This window comes from Sphaerodactylus townsendi, linkage group LG02, assembly GCF_021028975.2.
Source record: "Sphaerodactylus townsendi isolate TG3544 linkage group LG02, MPM_Stown_v2.3, whole genome shotgun sequence".
NCBI classification, from domain to species: Eukaryota; Metazoa; Chordata; class Lepidosauria; order Squamata; family Sphaerodactylidae; genus Sphaerodactylus; species Sphaerodactylus townsendi.
The window spans coordinates 23,282,990-23,306,967 of record NC_059426.1 but is presented as its reverse complement, the minus strand read 5'-3'; the positions used below and the strand labels follow the sequence as shown (position 1 = coordinate 23,306,967).

General features: G+C 42.9%; 1 protein-coding gene across 2 annotated transcripts in view; it reads left to right on the top strand.

The window, feature by feature from the left end:
* Nucleotides 1-23,978, top strand: part of ITGA4 (integrin subunit alpha 4) — a 72,532-nt gene that overhangs the window by 13,285 nt on the left and 35,269 nt on the right. For both annotated transcript variants that reach the window (XM_048484015.1, XM_048484017.1), the window contains exons 3-12: nucleotides 6,761-6,867; nucleotides 7,308-7,437; nucleotides 9,344-9,411; nucleotides 11,722-11,851; nucleotides 12,439-12,524; nucleotides 14,193-14,252; nucleotides 14,341-14,478; nucleotides 15,885-15,996; nucleotides 20,048-20,142; nucleotides 20,664-20,754. In XM_048484015.1, the coding sequence (XP_048339972.1) occupies nucleotides 6,761-6,867; nucleotides 7,308-7,437; nucleotides 9,344-9,411; nucleotides 11,722-11,851; nucleotides 12,439-12,524; nucleotides 14,193-14,252; nucleotides 14,341-14,478; nucleotides 15,885-15,996; nucleotides 20,048-20,142; nucleotides 20,664-20,754 (1,017 nt within the window). The remainder of the gene's footprint in view (nucleotides 1-6,760; nucleotides 6,868-7,307; nucleotides 7,438-9,343; nucleotides 9,412-11,721; nucleotides 11,852-12,438; nucleotides 12,525-14,192; nucleotides 14,253-14,340; nucleotides 14,479-15,884; nucleotides 15,997-20,047; nucleotides 20,143-20,663; nucleotides 20,755-23,978) is intronic.

The window sequence follows — 23,978 nt, the reverse complement described above, 5'->3', positions numbered from 1 at the left end:
TTTTAAGTTTCTTTGAGCAACTAGAATAAACAATTTAGAAATGTACTACATAGAATATTTTATGGTGCTGGTTGTTATCTTTTAAAGTCCTCCATGAACTTCTCCACTCATGCAATCATCTTTTCAGTGTCCCATCCCACAGAGAGCTCTGTTTCTGTTAAATCCCTTCCTGGGCATTATGGCCAAGAGGATGATATTATTGAAAGATGTATCATGAGAGGTGTGAGGGGTACCTTCAGAGGGGTACCTTCATTTCTTGTCTTTAAGAGAGTTCATTGCTGTGTTTTACCTCAGAAGTTGAGGGAAATGATGGATGGAAAGTTTGGGCAGGAAGGTCTATAGTAGGCTTTAAAAAAAAGTACACGTTGATGTTATTGATATCCTGTGGTAATTTGTTCTCTGGTACCTTGTCAGCTGCCTCTGGAAGGAAGATGGTGCACAAATATTTCTAGTCTAACAATAATAAATAGTCCCTGAAAAGGCATGTCTAATCTGTATTTAATTTAAATTGAATTTTTAAACAAAATGCTTTTTAAAAGAAAAAATCTATCTAAATATAGTTTTCTATTTAAGATATATTATTGTCCAAAAGTTATTTATCATGAAATAAGGATTCGTTTTTAATTATATAGCATGAGGCTGTATGTTCATGAAAAAATTTTTTTGAAGTTTTATTTCCAGTTATGTTTTACATATATTTACAAATCTTTATACATAAAATAACATTGTTACTTAGATTTTACATAGCATTATTATTATCATACATAAATCTCTCAAACCTACAATGGGGGTTTAAGAGTCCAACCTGTTCATGAAATGTTTAATATTTTTTTTTGGTAAATAAATTCCATTTATCCAGTCACAATGTCATGCTTTTCCAGAGGTTTCTGCAAGCCTCTGTGGGGCATTTTTTTTTCTGTCTAGAAGATATTATAACAGATGTTTGGTTTTGCATTTTTCAGAACTGTGAATTTGTGACTGCAGAGCTAACATGTTTCTTCTTCACAGCAAAAATGTTGTAAAACAGAGTTGAGAAAAAGCCTTTAACCCAGAGGTGGGATCCAACCAGTTCTCACCACTTCTCTAGAAATGGTTACTAATTTTTTCTGAGTGCCGAGAAAGGGTTACTAAAGCAACTCCCCTGCCCAATAGGGACTGGAGGTGCGTGTGTGCGGCGGCGCCACTGTTTGAATCCCACCACCATCGGAACCTGTTATTAAAATTTTTGGATCCCACCACTGCTTTAACCCCATTGTTCCTTTGCAATTCTGTGCACACAGAATCAGCCCCTTTCCTCTTAAGTGCAAAGTTTATAGATCTGCACAAGGAGCTCAGGGTGAGGAGGGAGGGGCAAGCAGTAAAAATGAAAGTGAAACCGTTTGAGCAGAATACTCCACAAGTTGTGGGATCTTTGTGTGTATAGATCAGTGTGAGGAGGTTTATCATCTTATTCTCTCCTTGGAAGGGAGAACCTATAATGGCAACAGGCTGTAAAAGAGACCAATTTGGGAATATTTTAACGAAATTCCACTAACTGTGGGTAAGGCAGGCATGCAGGCAAAATGTTTTTGAACTTCAAAGCCTTTCCTGGTCTCTTATACTCGCAACAAAGAAATGCAACAAAGAAATACAAGGCCTGTTGACCCAAATGAAACAGCATCAGGAGAAATGCTTAGATAAAGATGACAAAAGGAGGATGTCTGTTGAGGCAGGATCTTGAAGTTGGTGAACGTTCTTATTCCATCATCTTTCTTAAAAGATTGCCTTGAGGAATTGTCAAATTTGAGCAAAAATATATTTGTTATTACTACGGCTGCTTTGCTCCCCGCTTTCTCCAGAATTGGGCGGCTCAGAACTATTTTTGCAGAGGGAAGTCAGAAATTCATGGGAGTGGTTTTTACTGAAATTTGATGCATCAGGGACTCCTTCCGATAATCATGGGCTCAAATTTGTTTGAAGGGGCACCATTTCAGATTTGAGGATGGAGAGAATGTTTAGCTTCGGAATACATGGTTCTTATATATGAGCCAGCGTGACGTAGCGATTAAGAGCAGTGGACACTAGAAAACCAGGTTTGATTTCCCACTCCTCCAGCCACAGTTCTCTCAGCACTCTCACAGTCCACGTGGAGGCAGGTAATGGCAAACCACCTCCAAACATCCCTTGCCTTGAAAACCCTTGGTGGTCTCCCTAAGTCAGCTGTGACTTGACAGCACACACACACACACACACACACACACACACACACACACACACACACACACACACACACACACACACACACACACACACACGAGCCAGGTATATAAGGACTTGTCAAGCGTGATAATATGTGATCTGAAACACAGTGGGGGATTTCCCAGATTCTACCCAAACGGCACTATGATTTGTCTGCACTGCTTTGTTGTTGACACTGCATCTTAAAAGCAAGCAATGTCTTTTGCACCAGCGGAACTGAGGCTCAGCTGGCATGCAGGCACAGCACAACGATCAGTACATAAGAGGAAGAGGAAGAATTTTGTGATTAACAAGGTGAGGGTGGTGGTGAAGTCTCACAACTGTAGAAGCGGAAAATAGTTTGAGTCCAGTGACACCTTTAAGACTAGCAAAGTTTTATTCTTGGCATAACTTCCATGTGCATGCTTACGAAAGCTTATACCAAGAACAAAACTTTGCTGGCCTTAAAGGTGCCACTGGACTCATTTCTTTTCGACTGTTTCAGACCATCATAGCTACATCATAGCTATAATGTAGGGAAGTGGAGAATTGGGGCAAGAGCTAGAACAGTGTATGGAAAGCTCTGTTAAGGAGTGTCTGTCTTAACTGTGTGTGAAAAACTAATCAACACTGGGTAGTCAAAGTGTGGAAGTGCTACTGATATCAGCCTGAGTCCTTGGTAAAAGCAAATTACATACAAAGTGTACTGGTGGAAGGGTTTCTTGGAGGGCCAAGCTGTAGGGCCATAATAAGCCAGGATAGAAATATCTTGTAGTGAAAGAAGGATTATTTTATACCAGCAGGTCTGAGGTATTGAGATTTGCTTTGGTTTACCTCAGTAGAGTTTATGTTTTATTTTGAGGTTTTTTTCTAACTGTGTGGGCTGTGTGAGGGTACAGGTAAGGACCAAACCAGTGTTAGGACCCTGCATGTGAAGAAGCCAAAAGCCAGTAACATCTGTAAAGTTAAAGGAACTGTACAAATCTATGAAAAATTTAAGAAACTGTAACATCTAAGCTGAACTGAAACTGACCATCTTGTTAAGTGCTGTGTAGAGAAACAAACCTCTGAAAACCTGTGCCAACCTTTTGTGTATAGTTATATACATTTATCCTACCTCCTGCCTTATTTGCCTCATCAAAAACCATCTCTAAGTTATTATTCCTCTCCTCTGTCTGTTAATAAATCTTTAAGCTGCTTAAGTTTAAATCTGCCTCCAGTATTTATTTTAGAGTGCCTTTGTGAGAGTTGTGCCTGGAAAGGAATATAGCCAATGGTCATCCTCCTTCTAGGTGTGTTATGGGGCTGAGGGGAAGTGCTTTCAACCAAACACTACCATTTTCTGAAGCACCTGAGTCCCTGAAGGGTAAAAGGTGGGAAAAACTGACAGGACAAGTCAGTGAGTGGCTTCCTGCCTGAAGAAGATAAGGTGTGTGTGTTTTGGGGGGGGGATCTGTCACAGGGGACAAGAGCACATAGCCTGTTGTGCTGCAAGTCCAATCAGGATTGGACCCTTATGACATTTTAAAATGATAGTGGAGTCCTTGAGATGGCTACGAGGATGCTGTTGTGTCTGGTTTTGTCCTTAGCATACTAGAGGTCCAAGTTGTATCACTTGACTTATTTACTCTTGGATTTGGGGCTGTTGAATTCAGTGAAACAGTGGAGTTGAATCAGTGTGGGTGCTGTGGTTAAAATGTTGGAGTAATACTGGGTTCAAATCCTCACTTACCTATGAAGCCAGTCTCTCTCTCTCTCTCTCTCTCTCTCTCTCTCTCTCTCTCTCTCTCTCTCTCACACACACACACACACACACACACACACACACACACACACACAGAGCCTTTCTCATGTTGGTAGTGTCTGTTCATTATTTTCTTCGCAGAAACACGAACTCACAGGAGCATCATACCAGTAGTAACTACGGATTGTTGAGAGCATTGAAACAAGCGTCATCATCATTTTCTTTGTATGATGATGAAGAAGAAGAGTTTGGTTTTATATCCCCCCTTTCTCTCCTGCAGGAGACTCAAAGGGGCTTACAATCTCCTTGCGCTTCCCCCCTCACAACAAACACCCTGTGAGGTGGGTGGGGCTGAGAGAGCTCCGAGAAGCTGTGACTAGCCCAAGGTCACCCAGCTGGCGTGTGTGGGAGTGTACAGGCTAATCTGAATTCCCCAGATAAGCCTCCACAGCTCAGGCGGCAGAGCTGGGAATCAAACCCGGTTCCTCCAGATTAGATACACGAGCTCTTAACCTCCTACGCCACTGCTGCTGAAGGCAAGATAACTCCTGTAGCTTTATTGTGGTAGAGATCCAGCTATCCTCTCCCATTGAATATTCAAGTAGAATATTCAAGCCAAGACAGTAGGCAAGAGCTCCCCATGTACTGACCATCATGAGAGCAGGGATGCAGCTGACTATTGACAGTCAGTGTCTCTATAATAATGAGTTCTCTGCTACTCTGTATGGATTCAAAAGCTGGCCGATGGAGAAAGCTGACAGGAAGAAAGTCGATTCCTTTGAAATGTTGTGTGTGGAAGAGAGTGTTGCAGACACCATGGACCTCCAAAACAAAACCAAGCAAAACCAAACATATAAGTGGGTTCTAGGTCAAATCAAGCCTGAACTATCCCTAGAAGCTAAAATGACTAAACTGGGACTCATTGGGGCTTTCCGCACTTACTGAGTTGTACTGGTTTCTACTTAGGTTCAACTCAGTGTATCTGCACCGCAACCAAGCTCAACGTTGTTTTGTCTCAGTCCCCCCCCCCTCAGAACTGCGACATCCCTGTCGCAGTTATGAACTGCACCTTTCTACTGGAACAAGGTTGATACCGCTTCGAAGCTTCGAAGTGCGGATGCATCGAAACGACACCTCATCCGTTCAACCAATCAGGAGCCGCTTTTGTGGCATATGCAAAATGGGAGAGTCATGGCGGGCATGTAACTGTAAACTGTAAAAAAAAAAAGAACGTTCCCGTTTCCCGTGGTAACACAAGCTCCAATCATGATCGAGGAGCGAAACAGGCACCAAGATGATCCCGCCCACTTAGCTCGGTTCCAGGGGGCCAAGTAAGTTGCTGTGCGGACAGCCTGGAATCGCCCCCCACTGAAGGGAACCGAGTCAACCAGCTCCCTTCTGTAGTGCGGAAAGCCCCTTTGTGTCGTACTTTGGTCACATAATGAGAAGATGAGAGTGACTGGAAAAAACAATAATGCTAGGAAAGGTTGAAGACAGCAGGAAAAGGGGGAAGACCCAACGTGAGATGGAGTGTATAAAGGAAGTCGCAGCCCTCAGTTTGCAAGACCTGAGCAAGGCTGTTAACGATAGGATTTTCTGGAGGACATTGATTCATAGGGTTGTCATGAGTCAGAAGCGACTTGACAGCACTTAAGACACACACACACACGACAGTAACGAAATGTAGAAATGGTGTTGCCAACCTTTTTGGGTGCTTCTAGATTCTGATATTTTTGAAAGGCTTGTGACAGGGGTAATTGGAGCTAACAAAACCAAACGATGCTCTGCTTGGCAGAGTTTTGGCAGAGCAGATGACTTCTCCAATTCAGTCTGGGGCAAGTGCAAAGAGGCCTAAACTTAGCTGAACCTTATGATACAGTGGTGGGTGGTGTTTCCTTTGCTCCTTTCTGCACTACAGACCTTCTGCCCTGAAAAGATGAGCATCCTGTGTACAATAACAGTGGGCGTTTGTGTACTGTGCCATAACTTATGTGTACTGTTTCCTTTTTTTCTTTTTCTTTTGCTGTGAAGTCACAGGGGACTTATAGGCCCTTTCTGCATGGGCCAATAAACACGGGTTAAGGGCAGGATAAAACCCAGGTTGGGAGGGGGGGATTTCGCATGGATCCCGCTCCTAACATGAGTCAGCTCCAGGTTTTCCCCCTCAGCATGGGTTTTTCAAGAATCGTGGACGATTCTTTTGTTTTAACACGTCTCACAGCCAAGGGGAGGAGGCATGTTATGTGGCTGCGCTTCCTCCCCCTCACTCCTGGCTCCCATCTGCCGAGCCACGCAGGCACTTCTGGGGACAGCAAGGCTCTGGGGGTTCAGGTATGCCTGCCTGCATAGCTGCGCATCGGTGGGAGGTAAGGCAAAAGAAAAAGATCAGCCTCCGTGCGAAGGCACGTTGGTGACCCACGTTAGTTCTGGGGCCACCTGAATGGTATTGTGTGAATGGCCTGAGCCTGCACCAGGCTCATGTACCCTGGATGCACCCTGCTTTGTTCTGGCTCTGTGGAAAGGGCCATAGTGACCCCATAGGATTTTCAAGGGAAGATATGGTTGGAGGTGGTTTGCCATTGCCTGCCTTTGCAGCCTAAATTCTCCAAGTGCTGTTCTCTGATTAGGGATGCTTGGAACTCCCCCCCCCACCCTATTCCACTCTCATTCTGGGCACCAGTTGCCGCCAGGGGGCTAATTATTCAGTAGGCTGTTTGTGTGACAACTTTGCAAGGACTCTGTGATAGTTTTTTTTATGGCAGTTTCAGATTGCAGTTTATTTTTTCCCCTTGGTTATAGGTCACCCAAGTGGAGAATGGTGTGGAAAGAGGTGTGTGGAAGAACGAGACAATCAGTGGCTTGGAGTTAGTTTGTCAAGGCAGCCTGGAGAAAATGGATCTATTGTTGTAAGTATCATCTTATAACATTGTTAGGCTAACTTTGAGGGGGGGGGTGCTTTCAAAAACCTTTGTGGGGGGGTTTTGTGGGGGGGTTTGCTTTCAAAAACCTCCTTTTGAGCAGCAGTGGCGTAGGAGCAGCAGTGGCGTAGGAGGTTAAGAGCTTGTGTATCTAATCTGGAGGAACCGGGTTTGATTCCCAGCTCTGCCGCCTGAGCTGTGGAGGCTTATCTGGGGAATTCAGATTAGCCTGTACACTCCCACACACGCCAGCTGGGTGACCTTGGGCTAGTCACAGCTTCTCGGAGCTCTCTCAGCCCCACCCACCTCACAGGGTGTTTGTTGTGAGAGGGGAAGCGCAAGGAGATTGTAAGCCCCTTTGAGTCTCCTGCAGGAGAGAAAGGGGGGATGTAAATCCCAACTCTTCTTCTTCTTCTGCTTTTGCATAGGTTTGTGGCCATCGATGGAAAAATATCTACCATATGAAAAATAATGACAAACTTCCTCACGGCATTTGCTATGAAATACCTTCTGATTTTCGGACATTGTTGAGTCAAAGAATATGTCCTTGTTATCGGGGTAAGTAAGGGTTCTGCTGATTGACAGAAGCAATACATTATATTATTGGTTTACAGAAAGCCAAAATTCAAATGTTGACAACTGTGAAAGCCAAAATTCTGCAAATCTATCTATACCGAGTTTTATTTTGTGTAGCAACCATGAATGTAAGGAAACTTTAATTAAAAAAAAAGAGAAACAGGGATAAGGAGGTCTGATAAATACAAAGGCTACCTTAGGAGCCATTTTTATATACATATATGAATGTATGTATGTATGTGTGGGTGGGTGGGTGGGTGGGTGGATGGATGGATGGATGGATGGATGGATGGATGGATGGATGGATGGATGGATGGATGGATGGATGGATGGATGGATGGATGGATGGATGGATGGATGGATGGATGGATGGATGGATGGATGGATGGATGGATGGATGGATGATTAGTAATCCCCAAACAATCATTTACATAAGAGATACTGTCAAAGTGTTTAGTTTGGTTGAAGGACAAATAAGCCAAACTGGCATTTTTTTACAGGAATGACAAAATCTTGGCAACTGGGTGGAGTTTGTCAGTAGAAGATTTCTGAAATACTATCAGTCCCATAATTAGCCTGGAGTGGATGGCAACATGAGTCCTCCATTGCTGAGAATACATAGTTTAGAACTGCATATTGACAGTATGCCCCTCCCGGGTTCCTCCTCTCATCACTGTGCAGTCCAGATCCTTCATCCTATAGGTGAGGACCCCCAAACGCTTCACAGAACCCCAATGCCAGGTTGGGAGCTCCTATAGTCACAATTTTTTTACCATTTTGGGAGGGGCAGGGAAGCCCCTGTGGCTGTTGCACATGCATCCAAAACAAGGCGCCATCCACCCTTTGCACATACGCCAAAATGAGCTGCAGGACAGAGAAGCAATGTTATTCAGCAATGGGGAGGGTTTTTTTAAAGCAAGGACAGGTCCAAAGATTCTTCTTGTCACATGACTGAGTCATGTGAGCTCTTGCTGCATGTGTATGGTTTAGTCATTCTTCTCATGCTGTCCTGGATTAAAAGTGGATCCTGGGTCTGGAAGAGTCTTCCATAGTTTTTCTTCTTGCACTTGGCTCAGATTGCATTCTAGGTCAGATATGATCACGGGAGAGCAAACTGTGTTTCACAAGGATGTGCAGTGGCCTGGTGGGTTCTCACCAGGTTCCCTTCTCATAGCTAGAACTTGCTCTTGGATATGTTGTTAACTTTGGATCTTTGTTTGAAGAACTGAAGAGAGAGGATGGTGGGAGAAGATTCACTCTGCTCATCCATGTTCTGAAAATTTAGTTCCTAGCTCCTTTTCAGCTCCTGACTCTAGCAGGCTACCTGAAGTGTCTTCTAGTCTGTGTCCATTTTTTTTAACGAGAGAGGCTCAATTCTGACCCCCGCTGTCTACCTCCTTTCAAATGTGCTGAAGAGAAGAATCTGTTAAAAACTGCATTATAGGAGCACCTTTTCATTGTCTCTGAGGGTCCTCTGGGAAATATCATAAAGGTGTTCATCACATTTTGTCTGAAATTGTAAATGGAACTGGAAGAAAACCAATTAAACGAACAATAAATACACCTTGTTCATAATGCTTCTGGAAAAAATCACTGTACTGAAGTTCCTGCTGACCGGAATAATTTCTTCCAAAATGAACGTGTTGATTTTTCTTTGAATCCAGTAAGCCAGAGTTCTGAAATCAGGATCACGTTTCAAATCCTTTCGTCTTCTGTCATTGCCCTGCCGGATATTATCCTGTGGTTCTGTGTCAGTAGTTAATCTCAACTCCTTTGTCAAAACAGCTGTGGAGAATTTGCGATATTATTCATAGCGGATTATTGTTCTGAGTTTGTGTGTAAGAATACCTCAAATTATTCCTCCTATTTTGCTGTTGCAAATATTCAGATGCCCTGCAAAGATTCGGAGAAAAACATGGAGCATGCCAGGTTGGAATACATACATTTTACATAGAGGTATGTCCCCCCCCACCCCCCCACCCCCCGGATATTACTTCTCTATTAAAGCTGCTGCTATGTCCTAGGAACTGAAATGTATATATTTGGGTGGGGGAGGAGGGCTAACCATAAATCCTCACTTATCCTGATCTGCTGAATCTTCCACATGGTCACCTTCTCTTAATTCTATTTATTCTCTTCATTGGTATCTTCTACGTGATGGAAGAACATTCTAGATCAGGGGTCTGCAAACTGTGGCTCTCCAGATGTTCATGGACTACAATTCCCATCAGCCCCTGCCAATTGGCCATGCTGGCTGGGGCTGATGGGATTTGTAGTCCCATGAACATCTGGAGAGTCACAGGTTGCAGACCCCTGTTCTAGATAATAGGGAAGCTTTCCCTCTATTATTCCCTACCAGTTCTTCTATCATTCTCAACAGTCTCCAACAGTCCCTCTATCATTCCCCACCACTGTCCGGAACTTCCCAAACACTGAGTGGAAACGAGAGTCACCTGAAAGAGCTCCCCCTGTCTGGTGGCCCCCACCAATACGGTGACTACTCAGCTGCACACCTGTGTAATATATAGGGAACGCTGGTTAGTAACCATGTTATTTTATAGTAGTGGAACAAAATTTGAGACCAGTAGAACTTTCAAGACCAACAAAATTGTCTGGGGTATAAGCTTTTGTGAGTTGCATTGTTGGTTTCTAATTTCATTCCCGCTGCTTTTAAGTACATCTTAGTAGCTCTAGTTTTATACTATTAGTAGCTCTACTTTTATACTATAAAACTGAAATGTACCTGTGAACCCAGCTACTAAGGTCAAAACAAAATGATGTTTGGTTTTTGGGAGCTTCTGATCGTCCATTGGTAGAAACAGAATGCTGCACTAGACGGCTCCTATCAGAAGGTTCTTCTTATGTAGCACAAGTGACTGTATTTCATGCTTTCCATACGTTAGTGCAGCACACTTTGCCACACTGCTGTGTGGTTGTAGCTCATGGATTAGGTTTCAGGGAACATCTTGGTCCCCAAGAGGAGCGCTGTTAATGCAGGAGAGGGTCATGGCATCTTTACTGAAAGGTCCTGGGAGTCAGTGACCCACCACTGCAGAACCCAGACAAGTGTGCAGCCGTACTGAGCAGCTACCAAACCCTGGACTAAGCATGTGAAATTGTTCTGCACTTGGTTCTGCTAGCTACTAAGTAGCTATGGGCCTGCACTGTGCTGAAGGTGTGATCCTTGCAGGTCCATCTCTGCCTCTTAGTGCGATACTCAAATATCCCACCTTGGGGAGTTTAAAGTGGGATTGACCTGGTTTAGGGGCAGGAACTGTGCGAAGTTCCCACCCACACCTAGTTTGATCCCGCCCCCACCCCGGGATAATTGGCCCGGAAAGGACCTTAGTTCTTCCACCAAGACCACTGTATCCCCTCCCCCTTCAATGGTACTCAATGCCCAATGCTGAGGGTTGTGAGTTGTTGATGTGCGAAACCTGCTAGGACTAAGACTATTGTGGAAGACCCTTTGCTGGTAGCCTCCCACCCTGCCTCCACTAGGTAGGGTGGCAGGGGAAATCTCTATTGTTCGAGTAGCACACCTTCCTCAGTATCCTGCTTATTCCTCAAGCAGGCAACCGTACTGCAGGGTATAATCTATTCCTGTTTTAATTTGTGGATCTGTCTTGTCATTTGAAAGGCCTATGGCTAACAAATAAAGACTGACTGACTGACGATTCCTTGTGCTATTGCCAATTTAGAACCACTGTAGTAATATTAGGAGGCTATTCCTAAAGCAGTGAGTTTTAAAACAGGGGTAATACATTGCAGCAAGATATTTAAAACATGTCGGCTACCTTTTTAAAATAAAAAAGTACAGAATTACCTGAAGGATAAAAATAATAGAATAGAGTGGAAGATCATATTGTCTGATTCAGAATAACCTATTCAAGGCAATAATGAGCCTAACAGGGCTTCTTTTATGGCTGTAAAGATCAGCGTACTTCACTGTGTTCCTTTAAGTTCTGAATAAGAATGATGAGTTCTAAAATATTGAAAAGGGCGGTTTTTTATTTTGCTGGTGACCCACTTGGAATTGATGTCAGACTTAATCCTGAGCAGCAGAGGAGCTGACATATTTTAAAACATATAAAACATTTCATGCGTGTTCTGGCTTACCGTACCTAGTGATCAATATAAAAGTTGACTAAACTTGGCTAAAGCTAGGTAATACCACAGACAATAAACCAGACAGAGCAGGAATCAATATGACTCACTCTGATTATCTTTGAGAACTTAAGACATAAGCCTTTTGTTTTCTTCCAGGATTTAATTATTATGGGAGCTCCGGGATCAACTTATTGGACTGGCTCCATCTTTGTATACAACAAAACAGCAAATACCTTTCTCCCGTATGTGGATGCAGATAATCAAGTAAAGTTTGGAAGTTATTTAGGTAACTGAGAAACACCCCCCGTATGTTTTATATCTCCACTTTAATAAAGCTGCCAAGAGCATGTTTCCTTCCACTGTCTGTATTTGGCCTTGCTGGACAGGGTAAAAGTTGCAGGAAAGGCAGAACTTGATTGTAATAGCTGAAATGATAACATTCTCTCAGTCAGATTCTGCATGGGCCAAAAACAGTGGTGTGAAAACGGTGTGAAAACAGTGTAAACCCTTTTACACCATTTTAAACCATTTTATACCAGTTTCACACAATTTTCACACTGCTGTTTTTTGGCCCGAGCGGAATAGCAAAATCCACTTGCAAACAATTGTGAAAGTGGATTGAAAGTGCATTATTCTGCATGTACGGAGTTAGCCCATGCTAAGCTAGCAATTATAAGCACTGAATATCAGCTACATTATCTTCTATTGTTCTGAGGTGTGAATTGCTTGTGAGTGCAATTGTTCAGCTCTTCATAAATAAGGAGCCACATTTTCCGGTGGTCCTCGTGTTTCTATATGGTTGTATGAATCAGCACAAAGTACTGATGTAAATTTTACAGAACTCAAATCTTGCTGTATTAATTTGTGGCACAGGGTATGCCGTCGGAGCAGGCCGGTTCCTCTCTCCAAACAGTGTGGAAATAGTTGGAGGTGCTCCCCAACAGGAACAGACTGGTAAAGTAAGAGTTAATATTTGTTTCACAGGGGTGTCATATATTTTTCTGTAAAGAACAGATTTAGGCCGTTTCCACATGGCAGCGGAAACGGCTGGGTCGGCGCTTCTCGCGCCGACCCGAAGTCGCTGGGACCGTCCGCATGGACGGTCCCGGGAAGAGGCGGGCAGCCGGCGCCACGGAGCGCCGGCGCCCGCACGACCCGGCTTGTTCCTGGGCCTCCGGCGTGTCCGGCGTGCTCGAGCGGCGCAGGGCAGGGGGGCGTGTCCCCAGGCCTCAGCGATGCGCCGGAGGCCCAGGGACAAGGTGAGTGCCGGGTCGGGGAGGCGCCGTGAAGCTGCTGCTGTTCGCTCGGCAGCGGCTTCACGGCGGCGTATTCCGAAAAGAACGCTTCTCGGAATACGCCGGCTGCGGGCCAGCCGGGTGGCGCGGGGGCGGCGCGGCTGCGCTGCAGCTGCGCCGCCCGTGCGAATGGCAGCCTGGAGACTGCGTTTTTACCGTCTCCAGGCCGTCATTTTCCGCCCGTGCGGAAACGGCCTTAGTGTTTTCAGTAGTGTGGAAGGAATGGCTGTCATGACAATGTGGGGTTGCTGGAGGAGGGCAGGGACACACAAGATTCTTTGTCTTCCCACACACTGGCCCCTTCCGCACACGCAGAATAATGTGTTTTCAAACCACTTTCACAACTGTTTGCAAGTGGATTTTGCTATTCCGCACAGCTTCAAAGATCACTGAAAGCAGTTTGAAAGTGCATTATTCTGCATGTGTGGAAGGAGCCAATGAGCTTTCAAAAGTGAACCTGCTGCTGTTGTTTGGGGGGGGGAGGTTCCTAGAGTCCTTGGGGCCTTGGGTATAGTGGAGATACCAGGGAGATCTATCCTTGAAGGTTTTTCCTCCCATATTGAAACTGAGCCTAATAGGTCCTAATAGATTGGAAATTCTGTGATTTGAGCTCCAAACATTTTTTTTAAAAAAAAATCTGGAATGAGACACATGGTGGCCTAATTTTGATCCAGATCTCACCCTGTGTCATTTTTTGATCTAAAATGATTCCATTGACGTAAATGTTGAGGTACAAGTGTCTGAACCTTTACATTTATTCATTGGGGCTAATAGTAACTCCCTGGAGGCCATGGGGAAAAGAGGCAAAGAGGGAATGTTTAACCCCGTCCTCCATGCCATAGTCCTAGTCAGAATTGGCCCAAGTCCACCAGATAAATGAATTTTAAAAATATCCTGGGATTTCTAGTTATGGAAGACCCAGTGTCTTATCTGGTTTGACCCCCAAGGGTTATTTTCCCCCTATATTTTCTAAAGCAGATTGTTTTCATGTAAAAGTGGTTGGCATCTAGATTCATAGGAATAGTCTGCATTTGAGATGGCTTGTGACTTATGACACTCAGAACTGTATTAAGTTGATCACAGAAGCTGATGTATGTGAGCTGTTAGCCTACATGCTGAATTGTTTCAGTGATTGAAGACTGTCAATCTGTGGCAGAAACCTAGAGGTTTACAGTTTGCTGTAATCTGCATGGTTTGGGAGTAGACAGCAGTGAGAGGCGTGTCCTCTTGCTGTATTCAGTAGATTCATACTAAGTATATATTACTTTCTCCTAGTAATCATCGACTTTTATAGTGCAATCCTAAGAAGACTTTCTGTTATCTTTATTTAAGGCATATATTTTTAAACTGGAGACAAGTCTACCCATTTTGACGGAACTGGAGGGTAAAAAGGTAATGTTTGTGGATTAAGGTTTTGACTTGTGTTTACAGTGTTTGCTTTAAATATTTCTGTAACCGTATCTCTCTTATGGATTGTCAGCTTGGTTCTTATTTTGGAGCAGCTGTCTGTGCAGTGGATCTCAACGGGGATGGCCTCTCGGACTTACTGGTGGGTGCCCCAATGCACAGTGAGCTCAGAGAAGAAGGAAGGGTTTATGTATACATGAACTCAGGCTCCGTAAGTAATAATTTCTTTATAACCTACTTCACAGGGTTTTTAAATCTGGAAAACGTTTACCGTATATACTCATGTATAAGTCGAATTTTTCAGCACATTTTTAATGCTGAAAAAGCTCTCCTCGACTTATATGCGGGTCATTAAAATTTTTTTGTGTTTTTACTTTGCCGGCCAGCAGGGGGCGCAGTTTGTAGGCTAGAGGCACCAAAATTTCAGGGTACCCTCAGAAGACTCTCCTGATGATACCAGCCAAGTTTGGTAAAGTTTGGTTCAGGGGGTCCAAAGTTATGGACCCCCAAAGGAGGTGTCCCCATTCCCCATTGTTTTCAATGGGAGCTATTAGTAGATGGGGCTACCCTTTTGAGGGTCCATAACTTTGGACCTTCTAAACCAAACTTCACCAAACCTGGCTGGTCTCATCAGGAGAGTCTCCTTATGATACCAGCCAGGTTTGGTGAAGTTTGGGTCAGGGGATCCAAAGTTATTGACCCCCAAAGGGGATGCCCCATCCCCCATTGTTTACAATGGAAGCTAATAGTAGATTTTTCATTTCTGATAATATCCCTCTTAAAATCTAAGTTGGGTTACATTTGGACATACAGATGATGATGAGGAATCCAGTTTTGAAGGATTTTAACTCTTGTGTTTTAGCTTGGTTGCTGGTTGAGCTAAGGTTTTTGTACTTTTAAAGTTATTGTTGATACCATATTGTTCTTGTTGACCCTCTTTTCCACTTACAGAGCCAGTTTACTGTTTTTCTTTGAAATAAATATTCAAAAACATTTAACCTACTGATGCCTCAATTGATGCTGCATTTCCCACCCTCGACTTATACCCGAGTCAATAAGTTTTCCCAGTTTTTTGTGGTAAAATTAGGTGCCTCAACTTATATGCGGGTCAACTTATACACGAGTATATACGGTATTCTTCCTTTCCAGGGAACCTGCCTGAATCTCTGTGTAAGATAACAAATAATAGAAATATTATAAAAGTTATTTTTTTAAAAAAAACATTCAAAAATACAGCAGAATATAAAACATGGAATAACTTAAAATTTTATTTTATTTTTATACCACCCCTCGCTGTTCAAATTTGGGCCGTTTACAATAACAATACATATACAATTATATAATAAGTACAATGTATAAAGTAAACATGATCCAGCCGAAGCTGATCACTTAACTTAAAAAGTTAAACATTTCTTTAACTCTCAGTGTTATCTCATTCATCTTAAACTTTGGCTGGTTGTGCCTGCACAGAAGTACTCCTGTTTTCATTTTTCAGAAGGCAGAGTGCATAGGGCTGTTTTCCCCTGGGCAGCACGTTGATCACTTGCCCCCCCCCCCCCCCCCCCCCCCCCCATGTTTAGAATCATTGTATTGCAGACGAATGTATTTTCCTTTTAGGAATCGAAGATGATAGAACTGGACATAGCATTGGCTGGGAGTGACTTGTATGCAGCAAGGTTCGGAGAATCCATTGCCAATTTGGGAGACATTGATAATGATGGCTTTGAAGGTATTCCTAATTAACTTTTTACATCTTTTAACAAAAATAAAGACTGGACAGCCCCTGAACCCACCTCTATTTCTGTTTCTATTGTGTATTTCCCTCTGTTCTCTGATGTGCCACAAAATTCATCATTATCATAGGCTCATTCCGCACATGCAGAATAATGCACTTTCAAACCGCTTTCAGTGCTCTTTGAAGCTGTGTGTAATAGCAAAATCCACTTGCAAACAGTTGTGAAAGTGGTTTGAAAACGCATTATTTTGTGTGTGCGGAAGGGGCCTTAGTTAATGTTATTAGCAGGCCAAACTAGATTCTGCTTAATCCCGTAATCATTTAGAAATGCTTCACTACTAAATCAATATTGCAAAGAGAAATGTTAGCATCTTTTAAACATGTTTTATGAATTGTCAAAGGCTTTCACAGCCAGATTCAACTGGTTGTTGTGGGTTTGTGGGCTGTGTGGCCGTGGTCTGGTAGATCTTGTTCCTGATGTTTTGCCTGCATCTGTGGCTGGCATCTTCAGAGGTGTATCACAGAGAGACGTCAGTTATACACTGTGTATAACAAGATCTGCCAGACCACAGCCACACAGCCCGGAAAACCCACAACAGCCATGTTTTATGAAGTTTGTGGAGTTGCAAGTTATCTATCCTATCCAGCCATTGGCTGGCTTGAAGGGCCACAATAAAATTTGGGCAAAGTTTGGCATTTTTAGTTTCTGCTTTTGAAATTCAGTTTTGAGGGTCATTCTCCCCTCTTCTAGTATGGCAGTCAGTGCTTTTATACTTTGTTTTTAGAAATCCGCTGGCTCTGTTACTGGGAACAGTTTTTAGAAATCCAGCTGGATCTGTTACTGGGAACCACAGAGCAATGAAAAGACTAAAATTATGAAAACTTGACTTTACAAATAAATCTGAGCTAGGGGAGTTTACTTCATAATTCTTCTTCTGCGATTAGTTTTAGCTTTGAATGAAGCCAGGACCTTATATTGGAAAGCTTGGTTTAGACGGGAGCTGTGGTCTCAATGCCAGGGCAGTGTAGTTGCTGCATTTTGAGCATACTACAGCGTTCTATTCAAGATGATAATGCACTTGCAGTCAAGATGATAATGCACTTGATAATGCAAGATGATAATGCACTTGCAGTCCACATTCACAATTGTTTGCAAGCAGAAGGCCACAGAAGGCCATTGCTTTCACCTCCTGCACGTGCGCTCCCAAAGGCACCTGGTGGGCCACTGCGAGTAGCAGAGTGCTGGACTAGATGGACTCTGGTCTGATCCAGCTGGCTTGTTCTTATGTTCTTATGTTCAGATTTTGCTATTCCGCACAGTAAAATCCAGCTGCAAAGTGGATTGAAAGTGGATTGAAAGTGCATTATTCTGCATGTGCTGGAGGGGCCTTAGTGTGGGTTGGGCAAAGAGGTTTGTCCTACTTCTTCCTGTTTTCCTTAAGAAGATGGACATGGAGAATACTTGCACCCTTTACTGGAGTTGTTTCTCTGAGTTTTGCCAGTGTGTTCTTTTCAGATCCTAAACAAACATTGAAATGAGCGTTCATGCTGTGCTCTATTTATTTATTTAAAAGATAGATAGTCTGTCTGAAGCAGTGGTGGAGGCTGATATTTGAGTCATTGATTGGTATGTTAGTCAAATGGGTTGCCAGGACAGCTAGAAGCTGGGCTTGAGCATGCAGAAGGGAAAGACTGTAACTGTATGCAGCCTTACCTGAAAGAAAGGTCCATTGGAATCAGTGGTATCTATTAGGATCCAAACACAGGGTAGCTTGGGCTCCTTCTGTTTAATTAGAATAAGTATCTCACTGGTGAAGTTTTTTTTTTTTTTAGAAATCCTTCATGGTTAATTGGTATCTATTTTTAGTTCTTGTCTTTATGTGGCATTACTTGCAGACTCGAAGCTTTCTAATTAACACCCCCCCCATTTAATTTCTTTTTAAGCATTTTTTTAAAAAAGCACTTTTTCTCTCCATCTGCCCTCCCAGATCCTTTTCTCTTGCTGTTCAGCCATCTTTGTGCTTTAGGTAATAGAGAGGGATGTTATTCTTTCGTCTTCAGACTCGTACAGGTATAAAACTACCCAGGCATATAAAATGCATTAACTTGCTTAAGCCCAGTTGCCTTCATTTCTCCACTGAATACCCTGCCCATAGCAAAGATCTAATCTTTTTGCTAAAAGCATTTCGAAAGAGTTTCTTTGACCTATGGAAACAGCATTGAGCTATTATCACTAATATTGGGGAGTTGTGTGAAGGACAGCAGAATCGTTCGTTTGAGCAGCTGAAGAAATTTCATGTTTGGATGGATCCATTGGCATGTCTCTTTTCAGTAGTCCCCAATTGTTAAAACACACCCTTGTTTAAGGGATGAATTGACCCCTCCTGCTTTCTAACTATCAGAACTTTTAACTTTCAAATGTTTTATTCCCATGGGAAGGAATATGCATACAAACAACCCTGCTAGGGCCAGCTTTTCCCCATCTCTCTTTCTTTTAAAAAAGTAATATTTTTAGGAACTAGAGTGTTGTAGTTAAAGTGTAAGGTTAGGGCTTAGGAAATTTAGTTCACATCCAGATTCAAATCCTCACTCAGCTGTGGAGTCTCGCTGGTTATTCTTTTTGCCAATAGTTCTTTTTTAGCTTAACCTGCAATGCAGGGTTGTTGTTAGGACAAAGGGAGGAAAGCGAGAGCTATGGGTTTTTCCCTGAACACTTTGGCCCCTTCCGCACATGCAAAATAATGCGTTTTCAAACCACTTTCACAACTGTTTGCAAGAGGATTTTGCCATTCCGCGCAGCTTCAAAGAGCATTGAAAGCAGTTTGAAAGTGCATTATTCTGCATGTGCGGAATGAGCCTTTGAAAGAAAGAGGATGAGATGAAAATATTTATAGGAAGTGAAAGCTGTTTTTTTTTTTTGGTGTATCTGAGGTATTACCTGAGCATTCAGAAATCTTATCTGGTCCATTTGTGACCCTGTTCTGCTGGCCCCAAGTCTGGTTTTAAGCAGGTTCCTGGATGATAAAGCTAACATCCTGTATCTAATTTTGCACTGTGACTGTTGCATGTGCATCATTACATCTACTCATTGTGTTTAGGCTCAGAAGAGGAGGATGTTTGTACAAGTCTAGGTCAACCCCAGGTTTGCACAAGAATCCCCACGGAGAAATTTTTAAAATTGCACTTGAAAAACATGACATCCCACCATGGTCCCTTCTGCACACACAGAATATTGCACTTTCAATCCACTTTCACAATTGTTTGCATGTGGATTTGGCTATTCCGCACAGCTGCATTGAAAGTGGATTGAAAGTGCATTATTCTCCATGTGCAGAAGGGACCAATGCTATGCCACAAGATCTCAGCCACCATTTTGAGGAAACAGAAGGGAGCGGAAACTGCCTCCCAAGCCAGGTAGGTGACACCAGCACTGCAAGATAAGGGGAGTACTTGTTGTATCTGCCGTGCTGGCCTGGTTTGTGAGAAAAACATGAGGTGGTGTTCTTTCTATGGCCCCTTCTGCACATGCAGAAAAAATGCCCTTTCAGTCCACTTTCAGGGTACTTTGCAGCTGGATTTTACTTTGTGGAATAGCAAAACCCATTTGCAAACAACTGTGAAAGTGCATTATTCTGCATGTGCGGAAGGGGCCTCAGATACTGTTTAGATTTAGTTACAAAAACAAAATCATTCCTTAGAAACAGTAAAAACAAATGGTAACTTTTCTCTGACGTACAAGGTAAACTATAGATGAGCACAATATTAGAAACTGAAGTACATTAATTCCTGACTGTTTCCTCCCGTGCCTCGGAGGTGCAGCCTTTGATGTAACCGTACCTTCCCTCTACCCATGAAGCCATCTTTGCCCCATCTTCTGATTGTTCTAGAAACAGCCAATAGAGTTGAGAAACCGTCTCCTCCGCTGGTATGAGTGAGGAAACGTTCTAGTCTTGTATGTAAAAAAGGCGCTATGACACCTATGGATGAAGCATTGTATAGATAATATAGCGATTATTTTAACTGTTTCCATGTAATGTTATTACAGATGTAGCCATTGGGGCTCCACAGGAAAATGATTTAGAAGGGGCACTTTATATATACAATGGGAGAGAAGATGGAATATCACCTACCTTCTCACAGGTGAGTCTCTTTTGGCTATCATGAGGTCTAAAAATATTTAGGGTTGTCTGAGTATAGCATATAAGTTACACTGTCCCTTCCTATAACACTTGCTTTGTCTGTTCCTTTCAGGGCCCTCAAAGGGCCTTTCCCCACTTACCTTAAGCCCCACGCTACTCTCCGAAAGTAGCGCGGGGTCCCCCGGCACTCCCCACGACAGGGGCGGTGACAGCGCAGCCTCCCCGACGCTGACGCTGTCGCGCCCCTTCAGCGCGCGGCATCCCTGGCGCTCTTTTAAATGGCGCCTTGTGATGACCCTGCGCCAGCTGCGCGGCATAGGGGGGATTAAGGTAAGTGGGGAAAGGCCCAAAGGCATTTTTTTCAGTCTGTAGAAGAATAACTACAATGAATGAAAGGGTGGGGGTGGGGAATCACCGTATTTTCTACAAGCATTAACTACATCTATTCATTCTTCTGAAAAATAAATCTTTTTAAAATCCTCAATTTTATAAAAATTAGTCAGGTCTTTTTTTTATTTTTAGAGAATACAAGGCCACCAAATCAGCAACTCATTACGTATGTTTGGTCATTCTATATCTGGGAATGTTGATGTGGACAATAATGGATATTCTGGTAAGTGAAGCATTTGCAGTGGGGAAGGCTACATTATTATTTAGTGCTTTTCGTACCCACTTCTCTCTAGACTGCATATTATTAAATAAGAACCCAAGCATCAATAAGGCAATAAAACTGTTATGAATTACTGATAAATCAGCACAGGTTTTTTTAATATGATCAGGTTACATATCAGCTAATTAGTTAATTTCGTTATCCTAGAAACACCCCCTCCCCCCTCCCCCCACTATTCTTGCCATATAATGGACTTTGGCAGTTTGGAAGGAAGACAACAAAGAAGCAGAAAATAAAAGTGGCTCTGTTAAGAGTTTTTAATTGGTGTGTGTGTAAGAGAGAGAGAGAGAATATTCAGAGCTCTGAAATTATGCTGTATATTCATGGACCATTTGGTGTTTACATAGCAATTTTATGGTAATTGTGCCTTTTGAGTGATTTCTTGCCCAGTGTTGATAGCATTATTTGTTGTTTAGTTGTTGTATCCAAAGAGGGAACATCAAGGCTGCACGTATATATCTGAACAAGTCCTGCTGAACTTGATAGATCTTACTGATAAGCAACCAGCATAGGATCAGGCAACATGCCACAGGAGTGAGGAGAGATTTTGGACCAATTTTAAAAAGCGGGAACAGATGAGACTAGTCCTCTAAAAATGAAATTCAAGAAATGTTATATTTTTTTCACATTTCTGTCCTCCTCTGCACCCAAGAAGAGCTGAGATATTGATCAGAGTTCACTTTGCACAAGAATTATTTACTTATGCTGGTGAGGAGTTATATTGCTACCCTTGTATATTTCATGATGTTGCACTCAAGCATAGTAGTAAGAACGTAAGAACATAAGAATGAGCCTGCTGGATCAGACCAGAGTCCATCTAGTCCAGCTCTCTGCTACTCGCAGTGGCCCACCAGGTGCCTTTGGGAGCTCACGTGCAGGATGTGAAAGCAATGGCCTTCTGCTGCTGCTGCTGCTCCTGAAAGCAATGGCCTTCTGCTGCTGCTCCTGTGGCAGCATATTCCAAACACCAATCACTGTTGTTCTTGTTCCCATTGACTTGTTCTTGTAGTACACATTTCCAAGCACAAAAAGTCTGATGACTGTTCATATCAAAACTTCTCCCTGCTTGTAAATGAATAGGAAAGAGGAAGTGTAAGCCCTCTGACCAATCCTATAATATATATATATATTATTTCATAATATTTTCCTGTTAAACTACATAGGCAGAAGCCACCTCTCATATTTTTGTGTGGTTAGCAGAGTGTCCAAGCTGAAGGCAGAACACAGCCAAAAGGTCAAAACTACTTTAACAAAAGCTGAGTTAAGATAATGAGTTACTCCAGCATAACCTGGAGGTCTCATTTTGTTTGTGGGCATGATCTTGATTACCACACCTTGCAAAGATACTGTTAAAACAAAGAATATGGAAAGCCACTTTAGCATCAGTTGCTGAATTTCACTATCTCTTCTAGCAACAGATGGTTGTTTCCTTGCATTTCCCCAACCTCCAGATATGATCTCCCTACAAGAAGATCCCATCCTGAATCAATCAAGCCTCATTCAAATCTGAATACTGAAGGCAAAGACTGTAAGAGTTACTTTGCATAAAGCCATTCTGTGCTTCCTGATATAATCTAGGACCAATTGACTCCCATTGTCCCAAGGTTCAGAACAATAGAAGAGCTTTTAGATAGGGCTCAGCACCCCCAAGCCCAGCATGGGAAGTTCCAGAGAATTTAGAAAAATGAAACTTAAAACTCACTTGTTCCCGCCCCACCTGGGCAAAAGGGTATAAAAGTTTAGTTCACCCCAACATATGTGCTCTTACTAGCCTGTACCTTCCTTGGTCTGGTCAGTTTGAGACACGATATCGTCCTTCGCCTGGATTCAGATGCTGGTCATTTGAATTCTTGCCTTCTACAAGATCTTCTTCAGCTGAATTTAGGTAACGTATTACCCCGAAAACCCCCCTCCATTTCTATCATCCAATCTATCTTTAAAACCTTTTTTATATACCAGGAACTTGAATGTATGTGCTCTTGTGTCTTACTGTGTGTTTGTATTTTTTGAACAAATTTATATAAAACATTTAAATTCAATTTGGACTCTTGCTTCTCTGTGGAATATCCATTGCCAGAATTCCTTCCCCGTATTATACAGTCTAAAAGATCTCCTCTTGGCCCCTCTCCTGATCTGCCAATGTGAGTTCATTCCCCTTTGCTACTTTTAAAAACTATATGTGTGCTGTTACACTTTTTAGCAGCTGGTGGAGATTCTCTTCAATAAAACCCTTACCCCTGTTAAGGCCATAACAGTTTTGGTGGAGAATTGCTAGGCAGGACCTGCTTTGCTGGTGAGCAGACGTAGAGAAGTTTCTGGCATTGGAATTCTGCAAGAGCTTTATTTAAACAGTGTGTGTGTGCGTCTAGAGACGGAAAAAGGGGAATTTTGGGTGGTTTTTCCTTCATCTTCTGATCTGCCTCATCAAGACGCCCACAGCTGGCCACTAGCTCCATCAGTGAGCCAGTCTGTATTGCAAGTGGGTGAGGTTAAGGTCGTAACCTGGCACTCTCTGCCGCGGGAGGAAGAAAATCATAATTTTAGCCTAGGGGGATCTCGCTCAACAGGGACAATCATACTGTTAGGGACCCCTTTGTGTGTTTTAGCTAGCTTGTCCCCCCTTCCCCTCCCCTTTTGAGAAAGGATCCATAGTGCTTGTTTATTTCGTGGTTGCCTGTAAATTCCGCCCGAAAGGTGAAGTACGCAATAGAGAGAGGCACCCACGAACTTTGCTTAGTTTTGAGAGAAAGGATCCATAGTGCTTGTTTATTTCGTATTATACAGTCTAAAAGATCTCCTCTTGGCCCCTCTCCTGATCTGCCAATGTGAGTTCATTCTCCTTTGCTACTTTTAAAAACTATATGTGTGCTGTTACACTTTTTAGCAGCTGGTGGAGATTCTCTTCAATAAAACCCTTACCCCTGTTAAGGCCATAACAGAAGTATACTAGATCCTGGGTGTATTTGCTTTGAAGACTTATGTTGGTTTATATAACAGTTTTCCCTTGAGTGTTGTGCCTGAGAAATCTTTAGCCTTCAAGAGGCGGGGGTGGGTGGGGGAGGGGATGACTTTTCAATCAACTTGAGCCTGTGATGTAGATCTGCCATCTGTGATTCTGGAATGTGTCTGACAGGGCCACCAAAAGTGAAACACTGACCTCATGGTTG